The sequence below is a fragment of the Crotalus tigris genome, unplaced genomic scaffold (assembly GCF_016545835.1).
Source record: "Crotalus tigris isolate CLP2741 ecotype Arizona unplaced genomic scaffold, ASM1654583v1 scf7180000020351.1464749751:1500972, whole genome shotgun sequence".
NCBI classification, from domain to species: Eukaryota; Metazoa; Chordata; class Lepidosauria; order Squamata; family Viperidae; genus Crotalus; species Crotalus tigris.
The window spans coordinates 1,250,001-1,270,088 of NW_024097980.1; the positions used below are offsets into that span (position 1 = coordinate 1,250,001).

The following is a 20,088-nucleotide window of genomic DNA, read 5'->3' on the forward strand; positions in this document are numbered from 1 at the left end:
GTGGAGAAGAAAAGAAATATAGAGGAATCCCACCTAGGGGAGAAGGCTGGGCAAAGACTCCACATCCTGCCAACGGCTTCATTCTAAGCTTCCCCTTAGAGGTCACAAAACAAAGCAGCTCTGAAGAGGTTGGAAGGAGTTTCATCTCGTTCAAAATAAAGGTTCTGCTCCTCTTATCTCTCCCCCTACAGCATCTACTAGGAGAGAAAGTTGACGTTCTCCAAAGGGTTTGTGGGAAGGAGGGTCAAAGAAATTGCTTTTAAAAATAACACATCTACATAAACAGAAGGAGGTTAACTGCCAGCAGAATAATAATAATAATAATAATAATAGGAGTAAAGTTGAAAGGGACCTTGGAGGTCATCTAGTCCAACCCCCTGCTCAGGCAGGAAACCCTACACCATTGTGGACAAATGGCTGTCCAGTCTCTTCTTAAAAACTTCCAGTGTTGGAGCATTTACTGCTTCTGGAGGCAGCTTGTTCCACTGGTGAATTGTTCTCACTGTCAGGAAGTTTCTCCTTAGTTCTAGGTTGCTTCTCTCCTTGATTAGTTTCCACCTATTGCTTCTTATCCTGCCTTCAGGCACTTTGGAGAATAGCTTGACTCCCTCTTCTTTGGGGCAGCCCCTGAGATATTGGAAGGCTGCTATCATGTCCCCCCTCATCTTTCTCTTTGTTAAACTAGACATACCCAATTCTAGCAACCGTTCCTTATATGTTTTAGCCTCCAGTCCCCTAATCCTCTTTGTTGCTCTTCTCTGCACTCTTTCTAGAGTCTCAACATCTTTTTTACATCATGGTGACCAAAACTGGATGCAGTATTCCAAGTGTGGCCTTACCAAGGCATTGTAGAGTGGCATTAATACTTCACGTGATCTTGATTCTCTCCCTCTGTTAATGCAGCCCAGCACTGTGTTGGCCTTTTTGGCAGCTGCCGCACACTGCTGGCTCACATTTAGGTGATTGTCTACTAGGACTCCGAGGTCCCTCTCACAGTTACTACTATTGAGCATGGTGCCACCTATGCTGTACTTGTGCATTTGGTTTTTCTTGCCTAAATGTAGAACCTTGCTGTTTTTCACCATATGCATTTTAGGATAAGGAGGAGAGGAAAAGCAACAAATACTAATCTTGACTGCCAATGACAGGATGTGCCAGGACCCTTGCAGAAATTGGTAGCAACATCGGACTACAAGACCTCCACGGTCACTTACAAATCTGTTCTTCTGTTATTATTGTCCTGTCCTCCATATTCTTTGCAAGGATAAGATAATCTCCTTCGGATGGTGGCAATGCCCCGAAGCAACTGACTGCCTTCTCGGTCAGTTGTTTTTCAACTCCTCCATCTATACTGGACCCATTGGTTATGGGGGATTATCTACGAAGATCTCCTGTGCCCTTGTCTCCCATATTCCTTTGCAATTCTTTGACTTCATTTGTATCTTTGGGTTGGGTTTTGGACTCTTCCTCTTCAGATTTTGATGTTGAGACTTCGGGAAAAGTGCAGAGAAGAGCAACTAAGGCGATTAAAAGCCTGCAGACTAAAACGTACGAAGAACGGTTGCAGGATTTGGGCTTGGAGAGTCTAGAGAAAAGAAGGAGAAGGGGGGATGTGATTGCAGTCTTCCAATATTTGAGGGGCAGCCACAAAGAGGAGGAGGAGGGGGTCCATTTATTTTCCAAAGCATCAGAAGGCAAGACAGGAAACAATGGATGGAAACTCCTCAAGGAGAGAAGCAACCTGGAATTAAGGAGAAACTTCCTAACAGTGAGGACATTTGGAACAACTTGCCACCAGAAGTTGTGGGCGCTCCATCACTGGAGATTTTTAAGGAGACGGGACAGGCCCTTGTCTGAAGTGGTATAGGGTCACCTGCTTGAGCAGGGGGTTGGACTAGAAGACCTCCAAGGTCCCTTACAATTCTATTCTGATTGATTGACTTCCAAATTTTTCTTTTTGTAAACGTTCTATTCTTTTACAACTGACAGTTGTAGAGTTGATGCAGCTATTTCCTTGGTGGTTGCATCTTCTGGTCCGTCGATCTTCCTGCCCTGTCTCTACACACACCTGTACACACTCACATACTTTTAAGGGCTCTTCAAGGTTGGGTTTTCCCTCCTGAAGTGTGCTCCCCCCCTCTTGATTGGGAGATTCTTTCTTTGGGATGAATCCTTCGGTGATAGGAGTTCAACTTTCCAATTATTTGACGTTGCTTCCTAATTCTCATCACGAACAGAACCAAAGTCCGCCTGACTACAGAACAAGCAGGCGGAAAATGAGAACCTCTTTCATCCATTTATAAATATTTGGTGCCAATCCTAATCCATCACCTCAAAGGGCTGTTTAAAAGAGTGCAAATACATTCTAAGATTGTTTAGTGGAACCCAAGAGTATTCAAATATTAGAATTGGGTTTAACAAAAGGCAAAACGAAAGAGAAGATTGTGTGTGTGTGTTAAATTGAGCTTGAACGGAGCCTTAAACATCCTGAAAGTTTCGTTATTTAGGAAAGCCAGAGTAAATATCACGGTGATCCTCTCTCTCTCTCTCTCTCTCTCTCTCTCTCTCTCTCTCTCTCTCTCTCTCTCTCTCTCTCTCTCTCTCTCTCTCTCTCTCTCTCTCTCTCTCTCCCTTAAACCTTTTAATGTTATTGTTGTTGTTAATTGCGAAGTCGTGTCCGACCCATCGCGACCCCATGGACAACGTTCCTCCAGGTCTTCCTGTCCTCTACCATCTTCTGGAGTCCATTTACGTTCACACCTACTGCTTCAGTGACTCCATCCAGCCATCTCATTCTCTGTCGTCCTCTTTTAATAACCGACACTAAATCAAACATAAGGTGGTGCTTGCATTGGTGAAGTCATGTTTATTTAAGAAAAAACTTCGTAGGGAGGGAAACCAGCAAGATTCAACAGCCACGCCTTCTCCCTGACTTACAACAATTAATTTAGTGACCGTTCAAAATGACAGCCGTGATCACGTGATCCCCCTTCTGCCGAGCAAATTCAAATTCAGCCAGACTCACTGAATAACCTGTGTCTCGTTTAACAACTGTGGTGAGAAAGGTCATAAAATTCACTTCACCCGTATCTCCCTTAGCAACGGAAAGGTTGGGTTCCATTGCGGACATACGTCAAGGAGTAACTGTACCACTTTTCTCTAAGTAAGATTTTTTTTTTTTTTAAGGGAAGAAGCCTGATCACACACTGTTCACATTCTGATTTCACCTCCGAATGTCCCGTAATTCCGGTGGCAGAAAATAAAATAAACAAATATTTTTTTTAAAAAAACAACACCCTCCACTTTCGGAAGATGCCAGCTTGTGCTACTAAGAAACGACAGCAAAATGAGGATTATCCATAGGTATAAGTAAAGTTAGATATTGACGGTCCCACTGATATTGGTGATGCTTCCTTTCCTATCAGCGCCGCATTTTTTAACAAACTAAGGTATTTTCTACAATGGCAGAAGTTATACAGTCATCCAGTAACATGTTGAGATTCTAGACCAGTGGTTCTCAACCTGTGGGTCGGGACCCCATTTGGGGTCGAACGACCATTTCACGGGGGTCGCCAAACAAGGCTGTCCGCCATTTTTTCCCCTTTTCTTTGGCCACGCCCCTGGCACCCGGTGATGTATAAGTGGTTGGGGGTCACCACAACATGGGGAACTGTATTATGGGGTCGCGGCATTAGAAAGGTTGAGAACCACTGCTCTAGAAAGAGTGCAGAGAAGAGCAACAAAGATTATCAGGGGACTGGAGGCTAAAACATACAAGGAACGGTTGCTGGAATTGGGGATGTCTAGTTTAATGAAGAGAAGGACGAGGGGGGACAGGATAGCAGCCTTCCAGTATCTCAGGGGCTGCCCCAAAGAAGAGGGAGTCAAGCTCTTCTCCAAAGCATATGAAGAACAGCTGCAGGATTTGGGCTTGGATAGTCTAGACTCTAGAAAAAAGCAGGAGAAGGGGCAACATGATAGCAGTATTTGAGGGGCTGCCGCAAAGAGGAGGGGGTCCATTTATTTTCCAAAGCACCAGAAGGCAAGACGAGAAACAATGGATGGAAACTCATCAAAGAAAGAAGCAACCTGAAATTAAGGAGATTAACGTCCTCTCATTGGAAACAATTAACCCGTGGAACGACTTGCCTCCAGAAGTTGTGGGAGCTCCATCCCTGGAAGTTTTTAAGACGAGATTGGACAGCAATTTGTCTGAAATGGTATAGGGTTTCCTGCCTGAGCAGGGGGTTGGACTAGATGACCTCCAAGGTCCCTTCCAACTCCATTCCAAAGGTGCTTTTTCGGGACTTTCTTGTTTTTCTTTGAAGAGGTTTCAAAGAGAACAGGGCTACATAAATTCTGATCTGCCCTCCACCTTCAAAAGATAACCTTGGGCTAATCTCCGTCGGTGTTTAATCTCTCTTACTGTGTTGTTCTGCTAAAAATTCAGCCTATTCATAAACGAGAGAGTAGGTCTTTCCTTCAAACTGAGTTTAAACGTCGGAGTAGCTGGACCAGAGTTTTGTCCACTTCCGGGAAAGGAAGACCATTTGACCAGCATCTTCAATTTTTGTTCTGCAGTTCCTGATCATTCAACCGTCTCTCTTGTCAACCCAAGGAACTTTGTTCTTCCAGAGCCCCAACTGGCCTGGCTGCCTCTCATCCCGCTGTGTGTATTGGTAAGTCCCAACTTGATGGCAAAAGAAACCCCAGGTGTGTGCTTCTGAAACCTTTAGGGATCACTAGCAAAATCAACAAGGCAACCCAATACACCTTTCTTTGCTTAAGAAGCCGAAAGTACATAAGAATTGGATAGCTTTTTATTAGCCTCCTTCTACACAGGAGTCACAAAAGCTCTCCTACTGCCTGCCAAGGATCAAAAAAGGAGAACGAAATATCTACAAAACAGGTAACATCTATTGAACAGGTGCATTGCGTTATACGGGTGCTTTGTTTAATGGCATGTATTTTTCATGGCTCTTAATTCCTTCTTGCTGTTTTAAAAGCTTCTGTCTCGACATCTCCCCCCCCTCCTATCATCAAAATCTCCATATAGCAGTCTAGGCATTAATATTAAACAGCTATTGATATGCCATAAGAAATAAACTCGTGGGGAGAATTCAGAAATGTAGCTGGCTTCTTGGAATCCTAAGAGAAAGAGTTAGCACATTCTCCTCCATTGTTGGCTATCCTGCATTTGATGCTCAAAGAAAAGCTACTTTTTTAAAAAAAACAAAACAAAACAAAGGTTCTACTTCAGTGGTTCTCAACCTTTTTAATGCCGCGACTCCCAACCGGTCGTAAGTCGAGGACTACTCAACCGGTCATAAGTCGAGGACTACTCAACTGGTGCAGCACCGTTTGCAGAATGGGACTTTTGGTGGGCTCAGCAGGGCAGAGACAGCCTGGACAATTCCTACTGGCTTTTGAAAGCCAATAGAATTAGATTCTATTCAAGAGAGTCTATTCTATTGGCTTTCAAAAGCCAATAGAATAAAAGGGAGTAGCACAGCTAAGGAAAAGGGGGAAAAAATGGCGGACTGTGTTCTTTGGCGACCCCCGTGAAATGGTTGTTTGACCCCAAATGGGGTCACGACCCATAGGTTGATATGAGCCGAGGTGGCGCAGCAGTTAGAATGCAGTAGTGCAGGCCACTTTAGCTGACTGTGTTCAGCAGGTCAGCGGTTCAAATCTCACCGGCTCAAGGTTGACTCAGCCTTCCATCCTTCCGGGGTAGGTAAAATGAGGACCCAGATTGTTGGGGGCAATGTAAATATATATATACATTGCTTACTGGTGTACACCGCTTAGAGAGTGCTTGCACTTAAAGCGGTATATAAGTCTCATAAATAAATAAATAAATAAATAAATAGGTTGAGAACCACTGTTTTAGAGGGTCGTTGAGGCCACCTGGAGGTTTATCTGTGTCCTCGGGGTCATCTGAGTGGTGCAAATGGGTGTGGAGTCTTCTTGGAACCTTCTAGAACACACTCCTTTCAGCAGTTCCAACCATCTGCACTACTCAGCTGACTCTGAGGACACAGATAAGCCTCCAGCTCCCTTCCAGCTCTATTCTATTTTAATTTAGATTGTTGCAGAATATTTTCTCCCGGGTGGTCTCTGAAGACCCAGGGATTGATTGACAGGTGCCTGTACACCCAGATACCTTGCGCTAATTTCCCAGACAGCTGCACAAATTGTTAATTATCTGCTCGGCCCAATTTGAACTCCTGGGCTGGACGTTTGGAAAATGCTTAAATTACGTGGGAGGTGGACGTTTTTTTCCCAGGCGAGCACTCGGTGCACAACGAAGGGGTTTCCATAAGCGCATGCAAATGCATTCCATAATTACAATTTATAATTGTGCAATCCCAGAACGCATGGCAATATGTTCGTGGAAGGCTGCTAGGTCCACGACTGCTTATGTATGCGAAGCATGTGGACTCTCTCTCCAGTGCAGAAAACAGTTTGGAGAAACTTTGCTTCCCAATTGTCATTCAAAGCAACTGGGTCAAACGCTAGACAGCTGAAAGCCTCTGTGGGCTGTGGGCGTGTTGCAAAATGTGTGGCAAGATGGCAGCCGTGGCTGTGCAGCAATAGCAACAGCATCAGCATTTAGACTTTTATACCGTTTCACAGTGCTTTATAGCCCTCTATAAGTGGTTTACAGAGTCAACGTATTTGCCCCTAACAATCTGGGTCCCCATTTTACTGACTTCAGAAGAATGGAAGGCTGAGTCAACCTTGAGCCGGTCACGATCGAACTGCTGGCAATGGGCAGAGTCAGCCTGCAATACGGCATTCTAACCATAGCGCCACCACAGCCCTTAATAGCATTAGCACTTAGACTTATATACCACTTCACTGTGCTTTTATAGCCCTCTCTAAACGGTTTACAGAGTCAGCCTGTTGCCCCACCAATGATCTGGGTGCTCCTTTTACTGACCTCAGAAGGACGGAAGGCTGAGTCCACCTTGAGTGTCAGGATCTAACTGCTGGCAGTGGGCAGAGTCAGCCTGCAATACGGCATTCTAACCACTGTCCCATCAAGGAAGGAAGGAAGGAAGGAAGGAAGGAAGGAAGGAAGGAAGGAAGGAAGGAAGGAAGGAAGGAAGGAAGGAAGGAAGGGGCAATAGAACTGAGACTTATATATCGCTTCATAGTGTTTTACAGCCCCCTCTAAGCGGTTTACAGAGTCAGCATGTCACCCCTAGCAATCTAGGTCCTCATTTTAGCGACCTTGGAAAGATGGAAGGCTGAGTCAACCTTGAACCATCAGGATTGAACTCCTGGCAGTGGGCAGAATCTGCTTGCAGTACTGCAGTCTAACCACTGCACTACCATGGCAAAGAACAGAACAGAATAGAATAAGAAATGGAACAAAACAGAACAGAATGGAATAAGAAATAGAATAGAATAGAATAGAATAGAAATAGCACTTAGACTTATATACCACTTCACAGTGCTTTTACAGCCCCCTCTAAGCAGTTTACAGATTCAGCTTGTCACCCCCAATAATCTGGGTCCTCATTTTATCGACCTCGGAAGGATGGAAGGCTGAGTCAACCTTGAGCCAGTCAGGATCGAACTGCTGGCTGTGGGCAGAGTTTACCTGCAGTACTGCATTCTAACAACTGCCCCCCCCCCTACAGCTCTTTGTGCAGACAAAGTGTTGCACATAAAACAAGGTGGGGGCCTCAATTGTGTAGCCACTGCTCCCATCCTGATATTTTAATTCCTCCAGTGGACACCTCTGAGGATAACTGGTGCCTGTCCACCTCCGTCAGTCACCACATGGAACCACAGGGTACATGCCAGGGGATTTGACGATGCCATCAGGTTGAGTTGAAACTTCTAGGCTCCTGTTTAGGGGTATGTAAACAGGCACCAAAAAAAGCCAATGCTATCTTAGGTTCTATTTAACAGAGGGATAGAATCAAGATCATGTGTAGTGTTAGTACTACTTTATAAGCCTTGGTAAGGCCACATCTGGAATACTGTGTCCAGTTTTGGTCACCACGATGTAAAAAAGATGTTGAGACTCTAGAAAGAGTGCAGAGAAAAGCAACAAAGATGATTAGGGGACTGGAGGCTAAAACATATAAGGAACGGTTGTTGGAATTGGGTATGTCTAGTTTAATGAAGAGAAGGACGAGAGGTAACATGATAGCAGCCTTCCAGTATCTCAGGGGCTGCCCCAAAGAAGAGGGAGTCAAGCTCTTCTCCAAAGTACCCGAAGGCAGGACAAGAAGCAACGGATGGAAACTAATCAAGGAGAGAACCAACCTAGAACTAAGGAGAAACTTTCTGACAGAGAGAACAATTAACCAGTGGAACAGCTTGCCACCAGAAGTCATGGATGCTCCATCACTGGAGGTTTTTAAGAAGAAACTCGACAGCCACTTGTCTGGAATGGTATAGGGTCTCCTGTTTGTGGAGATGGATGGACTAGAAGATCTCCAAGGTCACTTCCGACTCTATTATTTTCTGTTAATCTGTAAAAAGTAGTTTGTTTTCCCTCCTAAGATCTCCCAGTTCTACTTTAACCATTTTGAACTTCATTTGGGGCTACTAAGAATTAGACATTTTACTGCTGAATTTGGGTGGGACATTCTTGGGACATACTAGAGGCTTGAGGTGGCATCTTCTCTGAAGTTGGACATCCTAAACTTCCCAAACTGACAAACATTTACAAAATGTTGGGAAAGCCACATTACCTATTCTGCTTTATCGTGAAGTCTAAAAGGGCAGCCACCTTACCATCATCTACTTTATATTCTGTGTCTCAAAAGAACCAGATTCTTAAAGACAAATTCCTTTTGTGTCCAATCACACAAGGATTCTATTCTATAATTTAATAGCGAGTGTATCATTAATTAACCCAGTAAATTAATGTTTAAGGTCGGAGTGATCTGAAGGTAGCTTCAAATACCTGTGAACAGGTAAGGAAATATAAATTCCAGTTTTCATTTCAGGGGGTCCTTGCTTCGTGCTGGGTGAACGTCCCACAACGGGGAAATGAGGCTGCAAATTCTTCCGTGGTTCTTCCTGACATCGCTGCTTCTCCCTTTTTCTGAAGGTGAGAGTCAAGGGTTTCGTGATCTTGTGGAATCACACCCTCTCAGCCAGACAGCTGTGTTGTAACCTCCATAATCCCTAGACAGCCTGGCCGATATGAGGCAGGATTTATGGAAATTTACATGCAACAAGAAGCCCAGAGCAAGGAGAACATACGGCAGTGGTGGTTATAGCACATCTTGTTTGGGAAAAGATAAATTAATGGCCTGATTAGCCATATCAGTCTTAAAGGGGCCTGCGTGCCTTCCGATTTTTTTAAAATCACAACTGCCCTTTGCTTAAGGAGATGAAGGGTAAACTGCAATAGCAATTCCATACACAAACAGACACACACAGAGAGAAACACCTTGAACACATTTTGCTTCTTATCCAAGAAGCTTCTTCAGTTCTTCTTTTTCAGAAGGGAAAAAGCTTCTAGGGTGAGAACCGAAACATTTTCAAGAAAATAAACTAGGAAAATCCAGCTGCCTTTTGGAGAAAAAGCACATTTGGGACAGCGACAACCTGGAAGATGGACAATCTCCAGAGACAATTCTATAAAAAAAAAAAGTTTTGGGGGTGTCCAATTTGGGCTCTTTCTACCATTTGTGGGAACTGGATGGGCCGCTTCTCTTTGTTGGAAGTAAAATCTGCTCCAGTTCCAAGCCGGGAGAAAGACGCTGAAATAAAAGAGAGGCTGCATTTTGGAAAGGAGTTCTTTTTTTATTATTATTATTTTTTATTTTTAACCAACAAGACAAAACAGAACAAAGCAAAACATAACACACATACACACACCATATATACTCCTCCTTTTTTTTTACAGCAATTATGTAACAGTAATCTAATATTTACATTTCCCCCTTATTCTTCTTTAGAATATTTGTCCTTATAGCCCCATTATTTCTTATTTACATTTTTCTTCCTTCATGTTCTACTTCTTACTAAGAATAACTCATATTATTATTATTATACATTATTATACACATATTTTCACTTTTGACCTTTCCATATTTATTCTCCTCTATTATTTCTAGTCTCCAAACAGACATACACTGGAAAGGAGTTCTTGTTCCTTTGGTAGCCAGGAACTACAGTGACAGCAGCATGTTTCTGAGGTGGCTGACCAAATGGGTTGAGAGTAGGCGGGCTTTTATACATTCTTTAGGCCAGTGGTGGCGAACCTATGGCACGGGTGCCAGAGGCGGCACTCAGAGCCCTCTCTGTGAGCACGCACAACGTCGCCCCAGTCCTAGGCCTTCAGCTGGGTTTTATAAAACCTTCTCGTTTGAGGCCTCCGCCGCTGTGTGCAAAAATAAAAAAAGTTCAATCAATCAGTCAATTTCAACTTCTCGCGGGAAAAAAAAGATCTTGCAAAGTTGGAAATGATGGATTGAACTTTTTAGCCCCACCCAGTCTGCCGTTACCACCGCTGCCACGCCCAGCCAATGGGCCACGCCCAGCCAATGGGCCACACCCAGTTGATGGGCCACGCCCACCCAGCACCCGACGGTGCATACGTGGGTTTTGGGTTGCAGTTTGGGCACTCGGTCTCTAAAAGGTTCGCCATCACTGCTTCAGGCCTTTGTGATTGAGATGCCTAGGTTGGTTGTGAAATGTACTTTAATCTGTGCGTGAGTGTGTCCTTTTAGTATTCCAGTTATTGTTGTCTGACTCCTTGTGGCTGGGAGGTCATGCCATGTCTTGGACACTGGGTGGGGAATGTAGGTTTTATATGTCCCTGCTTTTTAATTGGAACAGTTCCTGTCTTCCGTGGAAGTTGTCGCTGTAGTTTTGTTTATGAATAGTTTGTCTTGATCAGGGGTAGTCAACCTTGGGTCTTTTATGACTCGTGGACTTCAACTCCCAGAATTCCTGAGCCAGCTAAGCTGGCTCAGGAATTCTGGGAGTTGAAGTCCACGAGTCATAAAAGACCCAAGGTTGACTACCCCTGGTCTTGATGAATGGAAACTATCCATTCAGAGGGGCCGGCCACTTGAATGGTTTTACTTCGGGGGAAACTTGTCTCTTCTGGGGGTGGTGTGCAGGCATTTATTTTCCAATATGGTGGCTTTCTTGTATTAAAAGGGGGGGGGAATTCTCCTTACGTCTTTTTATTGTTGACTTGGTTGTCTCTTAAAAGGCCACAGATGGATCCAGCCCCACGGCCAGCGGCCCTTTTACCCGAATGCCGGCGTTCAAAACAATCTTCCTCCCGCGAAGTCTGACGTCCTCCTAGTTCCTGACTCCGCTCTGGAATACCGAAGCTCTTTTTGTCAAGAAGGTTGTCGAGATGGCTGGATGAGTTATTCGGGCCACTGCTACATGTATGTCCAGGAGCAACGGACGTGGGCAGAAGCTGAGGTATGGACATCTTCCCAGCCATCCTCTTCAAAGGAGATTTTTCTTATCCAAACACCCTGTCTCAGTCATGGGATTCAGCCGGTTGGCACCGGTTCGGTAGAACCGGTAGCTAAGTTTTGTTGACTACGGAGAACCGGCGGAACCCAGGCTGTTTCTGGAAGTCCGTTCTAGGCCTCGGAGGCCTGGAGGTGAAGAAGCATTGACAGAGTTCTCTAGCACTCTGTGACGTTCCAGACATATTGATCCATGGAATGTTTTATTTTCTGTCTCCCTCATATTCTTATTTGCTTGACTTTTTTCCTTCCTCTCTCCCTCCCTCCCTCGCTCCCTCGCTCCCTCCCTCCCTTCTTTCCTTCCTTCCTTCCTTCCTTCCTTCCTTCCTTCCTTCCTTCCTTCCTTCCTTCCTTCCTTCCTTCCTTCTTTCCTTCCTTCCTCCCTCCCTTCTTTCTTTCCTTCCTTTCCTTTCATTTTTCTTTCTTTCCTCCCTTCTTTCCTTCCTTCCTTTCCTCCTTCCTTTTTTCCTTCCCTTTCATTTTCCTTCCTTTCATTTTTCCTTCCTTCTTTCTTTCCTTCCTTCCTCCCTTCTTTCTTTCCTTCCTTTCCTTTCCTTTCCTTTTTCTTTCTTTCCTCCCTTCTTTCCTTCCTTTCCTCATTCCTTCTTTCCTTCCCTTTCATTTTCCTTCCTTCTCTTTCATTTTTCCTTCCTTCCTTCCTTCTTTCCTTTCTCCCTTCTTTCTTTCCTTCCTTTCCTTTCCTTTTTCTTTCTTTCCTCCCTTCTTTCCTTCCTTCCTTTCCTCCTTCCTTCTTTCCTTCCCTTTCATTTTCCTTCCTTCTCTTTCATTTTTTCTTCCTTCCTTCCATCCTTCCTTCCTTCCTTCCTTCCTTCCTTCCTTCCTTCCTTCCTTCCTTCCTTCCTTCCATCTCCTTTTCCCTTTTCCTTCTCTCCCGGATTCCTATCTCTTTCTCTCCTTCCTTTCTTCCTACTCCTTCCCTCTTTCTTTTCTGCCTCCCTTTCTCCCTTCCATTTCTTCCCTCCCTTTCCCTTTCCCCTTCTCTTATTCTTCCCTAGTTCCCTCCCTCTTCCCTCTCTCTTCACTCCATTCCCGCACACACTCCAGTCTGAAGCACGCCTCCGATTCACAGCTGCTCCGTTTACCTTCCTCTCTCCGATCATTACTTCCTAGAGGACTTGCCAAAGCTTCATCCCAAACGGACACCTGACCAGCATCTCGAGTGCCCAACACAACGCCTTCCTGGTGAAGCTGGCCATTTACCAAGCACGAAAACCGGTTCTGTTCTGGATAGGAGGAAGCCACCAAAAGGTACGTCCAGCTTTAAAAACATCTGGCGACTTTGAGCTTCACTCTTTAATAGTAATAATCAATCAATCAATCAATCAAGAAGTTTCGTTTTTTGCTTTAACAGCAGAAACATTGGGCTCAGTTGCAGTTGTAAGTCGGGGACTTGCCTGTATTGGGTCCACTTCTGTCAAAAAATAATAATAATCTCTTTGCTAGTCAGTCTCTATCGTGGCTAGTCCGAATATTCCTTGACCTGATTACATTACAGGTAAGTCAGTAACCCAGATTTTCATTCAGAAGCTTCTCGGATGGGAAGCGGTGAAATGCCTTCAAGGAAAAAGCAGAAAGTCTAGTGGCCTCTCGGAAAAAGCACCTCCAGGACGCCAGATCTCATGAGGTTCTCCTTTTATTTTTCTCCAGGGCAGCTCTCTCCAATGGAGTGACGGCTCCAGGCCGAATTTCCTTCAGCGTCCCCTGAGTTCAATTCTTAATTTGGTGGGCGGAACCATTAAAGAAATCCTGGGCCTGAATGTCCGGATCTGCTTGCAAATCAATTTAGGAGGTATTTCCTACAAATATTGTAGACTCTTTCCATCTTTTCACAAGCTGTAGATCAGAGGTTCTCAACCTTTTTAATGCCGCGACCCCCAACTGGTCGTAAGTCGAGGACTACTCAACCGGTCGTAAGTCGAGGACTACTCAACTGGTGCGGCACCGTTTGCAGAATGGGACTTTTGGCGGGCTCAGCAGGGCAGAGACAGCCTGGACAATTCCTATTGGCTTTTGAAAGCCAATAGAATTAAACTCTATTCAAGAGAGTCTGTTCTATTGGCTTTCAAAAGCCAATAGAATAAAAGGGAGGGGCACAGCTAAGGAAAAGAGGAAAAAAATGGTGGACTGCATTGTTTGGCGACCCCCGTGAAATGGTCGTTCGACCCCAAATGGGGTCCCGACCCACAGGTTGAGAACCACTGCTGTAGATGGTTTAAGTCAGTGGTTCTTAACCTTTTTGAACGAATCGCCCTCCTTGAGCCAATGAGGAAGCTGTCATCGCCCCCCTCCCCCAACACAACTTCTCAATCACCACATAGGAAATAATTCTTCAATTTATGCAAACCCTTTTTTTGTTTTTAAAATTATTTAAAATTTGTGTTTAAAATTGTCATCAGGACATATCGATGCAAATAATTTACTTCCAGTCTTTTTCCCATATCTCCCATATTCTGGCCAATGGCGCGCCACTGTATGGGTAGAGGCTGCTGCGCAACGCGCATGAAGATAAGCGATGCGTATTCACATATGTACGGCGTTCTGTACTGAAGCTAGCTGGAGGAACATTTGAAAACACAATTCAATCCACTAATAGCCAGCGATCTGATGTTTTTGTACGACAGATATACAGCGATTCACTGTACGAAAAAGTCTCAAAAGTGTCCCCAAAACGTCTCACTCCATCGCCCCCATGTCGCCCCCTTTTCGATCCTTCGCCCCCGCGTCACCCCTTTTCATTCCATTGCCCCCCTGAAAAATGCAATCGCAGGACTTGTTTTATCTCTCTCTTAAAAGAGTCCTTATAAAGAATAGCAAAGTGGGAAGGGACCTTGGAGGTCTTCTAGTCCAACCCCCTGCCTAAGCAGGGGATCTTATCCCATTTCGGACAAATGTCTGTCCAATCTTTTCTTGGAAACCTCCAGTGATGGAGCACCCACAACTTCTGGAGGCCAAGCCGTTCCAATTCTAGTTTTTCATTTGCTCTTTTGCTGACATTTCCATGTTTTTCACTCCCAGGTCATGGTCGATGGGATGGTGCCAACTGTCAAACGAGGCTACCTTTTATCTGCGGCTACAAACCAGATTTGACGCCTCCATAATTTGCACCAGAAAAAAAAAAAAGCCTTATTCCGTAGGAACTACTCAAATGGGTCAACCCTGAAATAGAGATAATTGACCAGGAATTTCTTCCTTTTGAGAACGTGCACCTATAAATACACTCCTGCAAGTTCAAATGCAAAAGAATCATCAATCGTCTTGACTTAGATTGACACCAATCATTATTTAAAGCACCATAATAGAACGCATTGTTTAAGAAAATCCGGCTTGATTTGAGTGCTTAATGAGATCTATGGGCTACTTATACCTTCCACAATTGCAGCGAGAAAGCTTTAATTTAAAACTAATTACAAATCATTCATTAAACATCACTTACTTCAGCATGTAATGGCCTAGTCATGCTTTTAAGATGGGGGGAAAGACGCTGCCTTACAAATGTCAGATAAATCCACCCAGAGGTAATTGAACAGTGTTGTTTGGAGGGCTGTAAAAGAAAAGGAAAAGAAATTGAAAGGAAGGAAGGAAGGAAGGAAGGAAGGAAGGAAGGAAGGAAGGAAGGAAGGAAGGAGAGGAAAGGAAAATGATGGAAGAAAAAAGAAAGAAAGAGAGAGAGAGAGAGAGAGAAGGGAGGGAGGGAGGGAGGGAGGGAAGGAAGGAGATGGAAGGAGAGAGAGAGAAAGAAAGAAAGAAAGAAAGAAAGAAAGAAAGAAAGAAAGAAAGAGGGAGGGAGAAAGAAAGAAAGAAAGAAAGAAAGAAAGAAAGAAAGAAAGAAAGAAAGAAAGAAAGAAAGAAAGAAGAGGAAAAAAGGAAGGAAGGAAGGATATGAAAGGAAAATGATGGAAGAAAAGAGAAAGAAAGAAAGAAAGAAAGAAAGAAAGAAAGAAAGAAAGAAAGAAAGAAAGAAATGGGAGGGAAGAGGAAGGAAGGAAAGAAGGAAGGAAGGGAGGAAGGAAGGAGATGAAAGGAAAACAATGGAAGAAAAGAAAGAGAGAGAGAGAAAGAAAGAAAGAAAGAAAGAAAGAAAGAAAGAAAGAAAGAAAGGGGAGGGAAGAGGAAGGAAGGAAGGAAGGAAGGAAGGAAAAAAGACATTGTTGCAATTTAATCCTGGGCTCAGAGTAAAGATCACACACAACCCCAAAAAGAAATAAAATCAAAATGAAAACTTTAAGGTCTACCACTGGGTATCTACAAAAGACACAAAAGTCTGTCAAATGAAGGCAAACATGTTATTAAGCTATACAGGGTATGCATTATACATCACAATGCACTGCCTAAGCAGACAACTTTTCTTTTCGTTTGTGAATTATAACTTACGTAGCGCAAATTTCACATAGTCGCTCTGCGAAGGAGACGGGTGGTCTCTAAATCTGACAGATAAACTAATAAATTTTACCTCTTTGCCGTAATAGATGCAACCCACCAGAAATTCCTCAAGGCCAAGGCCAAGAGGAAGAAGTCAGAACAATGAAAGGGGAGATCTAAATCTAATCGTTTTGTGCAGGCAAAATGTAAGGCTACACCTTTAGCCAATGAAATGAATGTCAAGATCACGATGACAAATGATGTTATTAAGGAACATCGTCATTGTTGCCATGAAAAATGGCCAGGCTTTGGGCACTCAATAATAACATATATCTGTAATCTCGTAGACCAAAGAGGCGTTGGTTTTATTTGCTTATATAAAACGTTTACTTGGCTGCCCAGCTCAGACAATGTAGCCCTAGGAATTGGAAGGAAGGAAGGAAGGAAGGAAGGAAGGAAGGAAGGAAGGAAGGAAGGAAGGAAGGAAGGAAGGAAGGAAGGAAGGAAGTTAGTTAGTTGATGGGAAAGGGAGGGTGGATAGCAGGAAGGAAAGAAGAAGAGAGGGAGGGAGGAGAGACAAGAAAGGAAGGAAGGAAGGGAAAGAAAGAGAAAGAAAGAAAGAAAGAAAGAAAGAAAGAAAGAAAGAAAGAAAGAAAGAAAGAAAGAAAGAAAGAAAGAAAGAAAGAGTGGAAGGAAGGAGGGAGAGAGGGAGGGAGGAGAGAGAAGAAAGGAAGGAAGGAAGAAATAAAGAAAGAGAAAGAAAGAAAGAGTAAAAAAGAAAGAAAGAAAGAAAAACAGTGGAAAGGAAAGAAGGAAAATAGTGGAAAGAAGGAAAGAAGGAAGGGAGGGAGGAAGGAAAAGAAAAGGAGGAATGCAGGAAAAGAGGAAAACAGTGAAGAAGGAAGGAAGAAAGGAAGGGAAGAGGGAAGGAAAAGAAAGAAAGAAAGAAAGAAAGAAAGAAAGAAAAAGAAAGAGAGAAAAAAGAAAGAAAGAAAGAAAGAAAGAAAGAAAGAAAGAAAGAAAGAAAGAAAGAAAGAAAGAAAGAAAGAAAGAAAGAAAGAAAGCTAATCCTTACAGTCTAATAAGCAACAAAATGGAAATCAGGGCTAAAGAAGTAACTCTTCAAAAAGAGAATCTGAGATATGCCAAGGGATAAGAGTTTCCCACTTTAACTAGTTGTATAGATACTTCTTTATTTACCACCACAGTTGAGCCCAAAATTTCCGTTGCTAAGTGTAAGACATTTGTTAAGTGAGTTTTGCCCCATTTTACGGTTTTTCTTGCCGTGGCTGTTCACTGAATCCCTGCAGTTGTTCAGTTAGTAACAAGATCAAAGAATGGATCTTTTCACTCAACGTACTTGTTACTGTTGTTAGTTGCGAAGTCGTGTCTGACCCATCGCGACCCCATGGACAACATTCCTCCAGGCCTTCCTGTCCTCTACCATCTTCTGGAGTCCATTGAAGCTCACGCCTACTGCTTCAGGGACTCCCTCCAGCCACCTCCTTCTCTGTCGTCCCCTTCTTCTCTTGCCCTCCATCTTTCCCAGCATCAGGCTCTTCTCCAGTGAGTCCTTCCTTCTCATTAGGTGGCCAAAGGACTTGAGTTTCAACTTCAGGATCTGGCCTTCTCAAGAGCAATCAGGGTTGATCTCCTCCAGGACTGACCGGTTTGACTGGTCTCAATGATCATTGAAGCGTTAGCCCCATGTTTAAAGACATTATGCTGAATCGGTGTCTAGAGTGGGCATAAAGAAAATTTCCACAGCCCCTGAGACACGGAGAGCTTGAACCGATCACCAAACGGCAAAAGGCTTTCATTTCTTTGGACCACTTAGCAAAATAAAAAATACAAATAAAAAATTGGCTATCGAAGCCCCAAGATCATGCCAAGCTTCAACTCAGCCACAGAGAGAGGTTGAGGAACTGCTGAGGCTTTGCAACTGGGGTTTTGTGTGTGTGTGTGTGTGTGTTGTTTCATGAGAATTGAAATGTCAAGCCACGTAACCGTTTTTTAAGTTTAAATCATTTTCATAGATCAGTGGTTCTCAACCTGTGGGTCGGGACCCCATTTGGGGTCGAACGACCATTTCATGGGGGTCGCCAAACAACGCAGTCCGCCATTTTTTTCCCCCTTTTCCTTAGCTGTGCTACTCCCTTTTATTCTGTTGGCTTTTAAAAGCCAATAGAATAGACTCTCTTGAATAGAGTCTAATTCTATTGGCTTTCCAAAGCCAATAGGAATTGTCCAGGCTGTCTCTGCCCTGCTGAGCCCGCCAAAAGTCCCATTCTGCAAACGGTGCTGCACCAGTTGAGTAGTCCTCGACTTACGACCGGTTGAGTAGTCCTCGACTTACGACCGGTTGGGGGGGGTCGCGGCATTAAAAAGGTTGAGAACCACTGTCATAGATGATAGACTGAAGGCAAGGAGAGAGGAGAACTGTCTCTCGGATCTCCTGTTTAAGCACGCTTCACGCCTTTCTGATAAGGATAATTTCTAATTATTTCTTGGCAATTCAGATTCTGTTGCCTCAGCAACAGCTTTTTCGGATAGCAGATGCTGGGGACATGTGCTAATTTATTCCGATTTTCTCAGATTTTGTTTCCCGCCAAGCTGAAAGCTGACGTTTCTTCTCTGGTTGAAGGAAGTGTCACTAATTCCTGATTTTTTCAGTGCTTTTAAACGTTCTCTTGCACTAAGCCGTCCATTGATGCATTTCAAGCACCTGCTAGCCAATCTGGACGCCTCGCAAAAACGGAGCAGGATTAGAGTCGAGTTGCACTCGAAGGAGACTTGATCTAATGTTATTATTTATTTTGAGTTCTAGCTTGTTCTGACAAGTTCAAAATTGGCCAAAAACTAGGCAGCCCTGGAAAATGTCAAGGGATGGGTAGCAACTATTTTTTTTCCAGAAGGAAGAAGGAAGAAATAGGAAAGAAGGGGAAGAAAGAAAGAAAGAAAGAAAGGAAGGAAGGAAGGAAGGAAGGAAGGAAGGAAGGAAGGAAGAATGAAAGAAAGAAAGAAAGAAAGAAAGAAAGAAAGAGGAAGGAAGGAAGGAAGGAAGGAAGGAAGGAAGGAAGGAAGGAAGGAAGGAAGGAAGGAAGGAAGGAAGGAAGGAAGTCTCTTCTTAAAAACCTCACAACTTCTGGAGGCAAGTAGTTCCACTGGTTAATTGTCCTCACTGTCAGGAAATTTCAACTTAATTCCAGGTTGCTTCTCTCTTTGATTGGTTTCCATCCATTGTTTCTTGTCTTGCTTTCTGGTGCTTTGGAAAATAAGTTGACCCCCTCCTCATCTTTGTGGCAACCCCTCAAATACTAGAATACTGCTATCATGCCCCCCTTGATCCTTCTTTTCTCTAGACCAGTGGTTCTCAACCTGTGGGTCGGGACCCCATTTGGGGTCGAACGACCATTTCACAGGGGTCGCCAAACAAGACTGTCTGCCATTTTTCCCCCTTTTCTTTGGCCACGGCCCTGGCACCCAGTGATGTATAAGTGGTTGGGGGTCACCACAATATGGGGAACTGTATTATGGGGTCGCGGCATTAGAAAGATTGAGAACCACTGCTCTAGAGTCTAGACTGACCGTATTCAATTCCTGCAATCGTTCTTCATATATTTTACTCTCCAGGCCTTTAATCATTTTATTTGCTCTTCTTTGCATATTTTTTTTTTTGCCAAAGCCTCAACATCTTTTTTGTAATGTGGGGATCAAAACTGGATGCAGCCCCTCAAATACTGGAATGTTGTTATCATGTCAACCCTAGTCCTTCTTTTCTCTAGACTAGCCATATCCAGTTCTCGTTGCTTTACACATGAAAGTGAAGACTGTTCTCCCATGTTCAGAATTGCAAGTAACAACAACAACAACAACAACAATAATAATAATAATAAAGTTGGAAGGGATCTTGGAGGTCATCTAGTCCAACCCCCTGCTCAGGCAGGAAACCCTACACCATTTCGGACAAATGGCTGTCCAGTCTCTTTTTAAAAACTTCCAGTGTTGGAGCATTCACAGTTTCTGGAGGCAGGTTGTTCCACTGGTGAATTGTTCTAACTGTCAGGAAGTTTCTCTCTTTGATGAGTTTCCATCCGTTGCTTCTTGTCCTGCCTTCAGGACAACATCTTTCCTAAATTAGAGCTTAGATGTCACTACATCAACCCTTCAATCCCTCCCAACAGATCTACATTTAAAAACTAAATCTAAAAGTTCACGGCCCAGATGTGAGAAG

At 43.8% G+C, this 20,088-nt stretch overlaps 2 protein-coding genes across 3 annotated transcripts in view; one reads left to right on the plus strand and one right to left on the minus strand.

Annotated features, from left to right (window-relative positions):
• Nucleotides 1-16,003, minus strand: part of FAM216B (family with sequence similarity 216 member B) — a 40,280-nt gene extending 24,277 nt beyond the window's left edge. For both annotated transcript variants that reach the window (XM_039366749.1, XM_039366748.1), the window contains exons 1-2: nt 15,867-16,003; nt 14,929-15,036 (exon numbers count right to left, since the gene is read on the minus strand). In XM_039366749.1, coding sequence (XP_039222683.1) covers nt 14,929-14,936 — 8 coding nt within the window. In that variant the 5' untranslated portion in view covers nt 14,937-15,036; nt 15,867-16,003. The remainder of the gene's footprint in view (nt 1-14,928; nt 15,037-15,866) is intronic.
• On the plus strand, nt 4,766-14,940 carry LOC120318731 (snaclec bitiscetin subunit beta-like). Its single transcript, XM_039366747.1, has 6 exons — nt 4,766-4,909; nt 8,976-9,079; nt 11,201-11,421; nt 12,606-12,743; nt 13,143-13,284; nt 14,511-14,940. The coding sequence occupies exons 2-6, from the start codon at nt 9,019-9,021 to the stop codon at nt 14,591-14,593; spliced, it is 645 nt and encodes a 214-aa protein (XP_039222681.1). The 5' UTR covers nt 4,766-4,909; nt 8,976-9,018; the 3' UTR covers nt 14,594-14,940.
• Nucleotides 16,004-20,088: the final 4,085 nt, after the last annotated feature.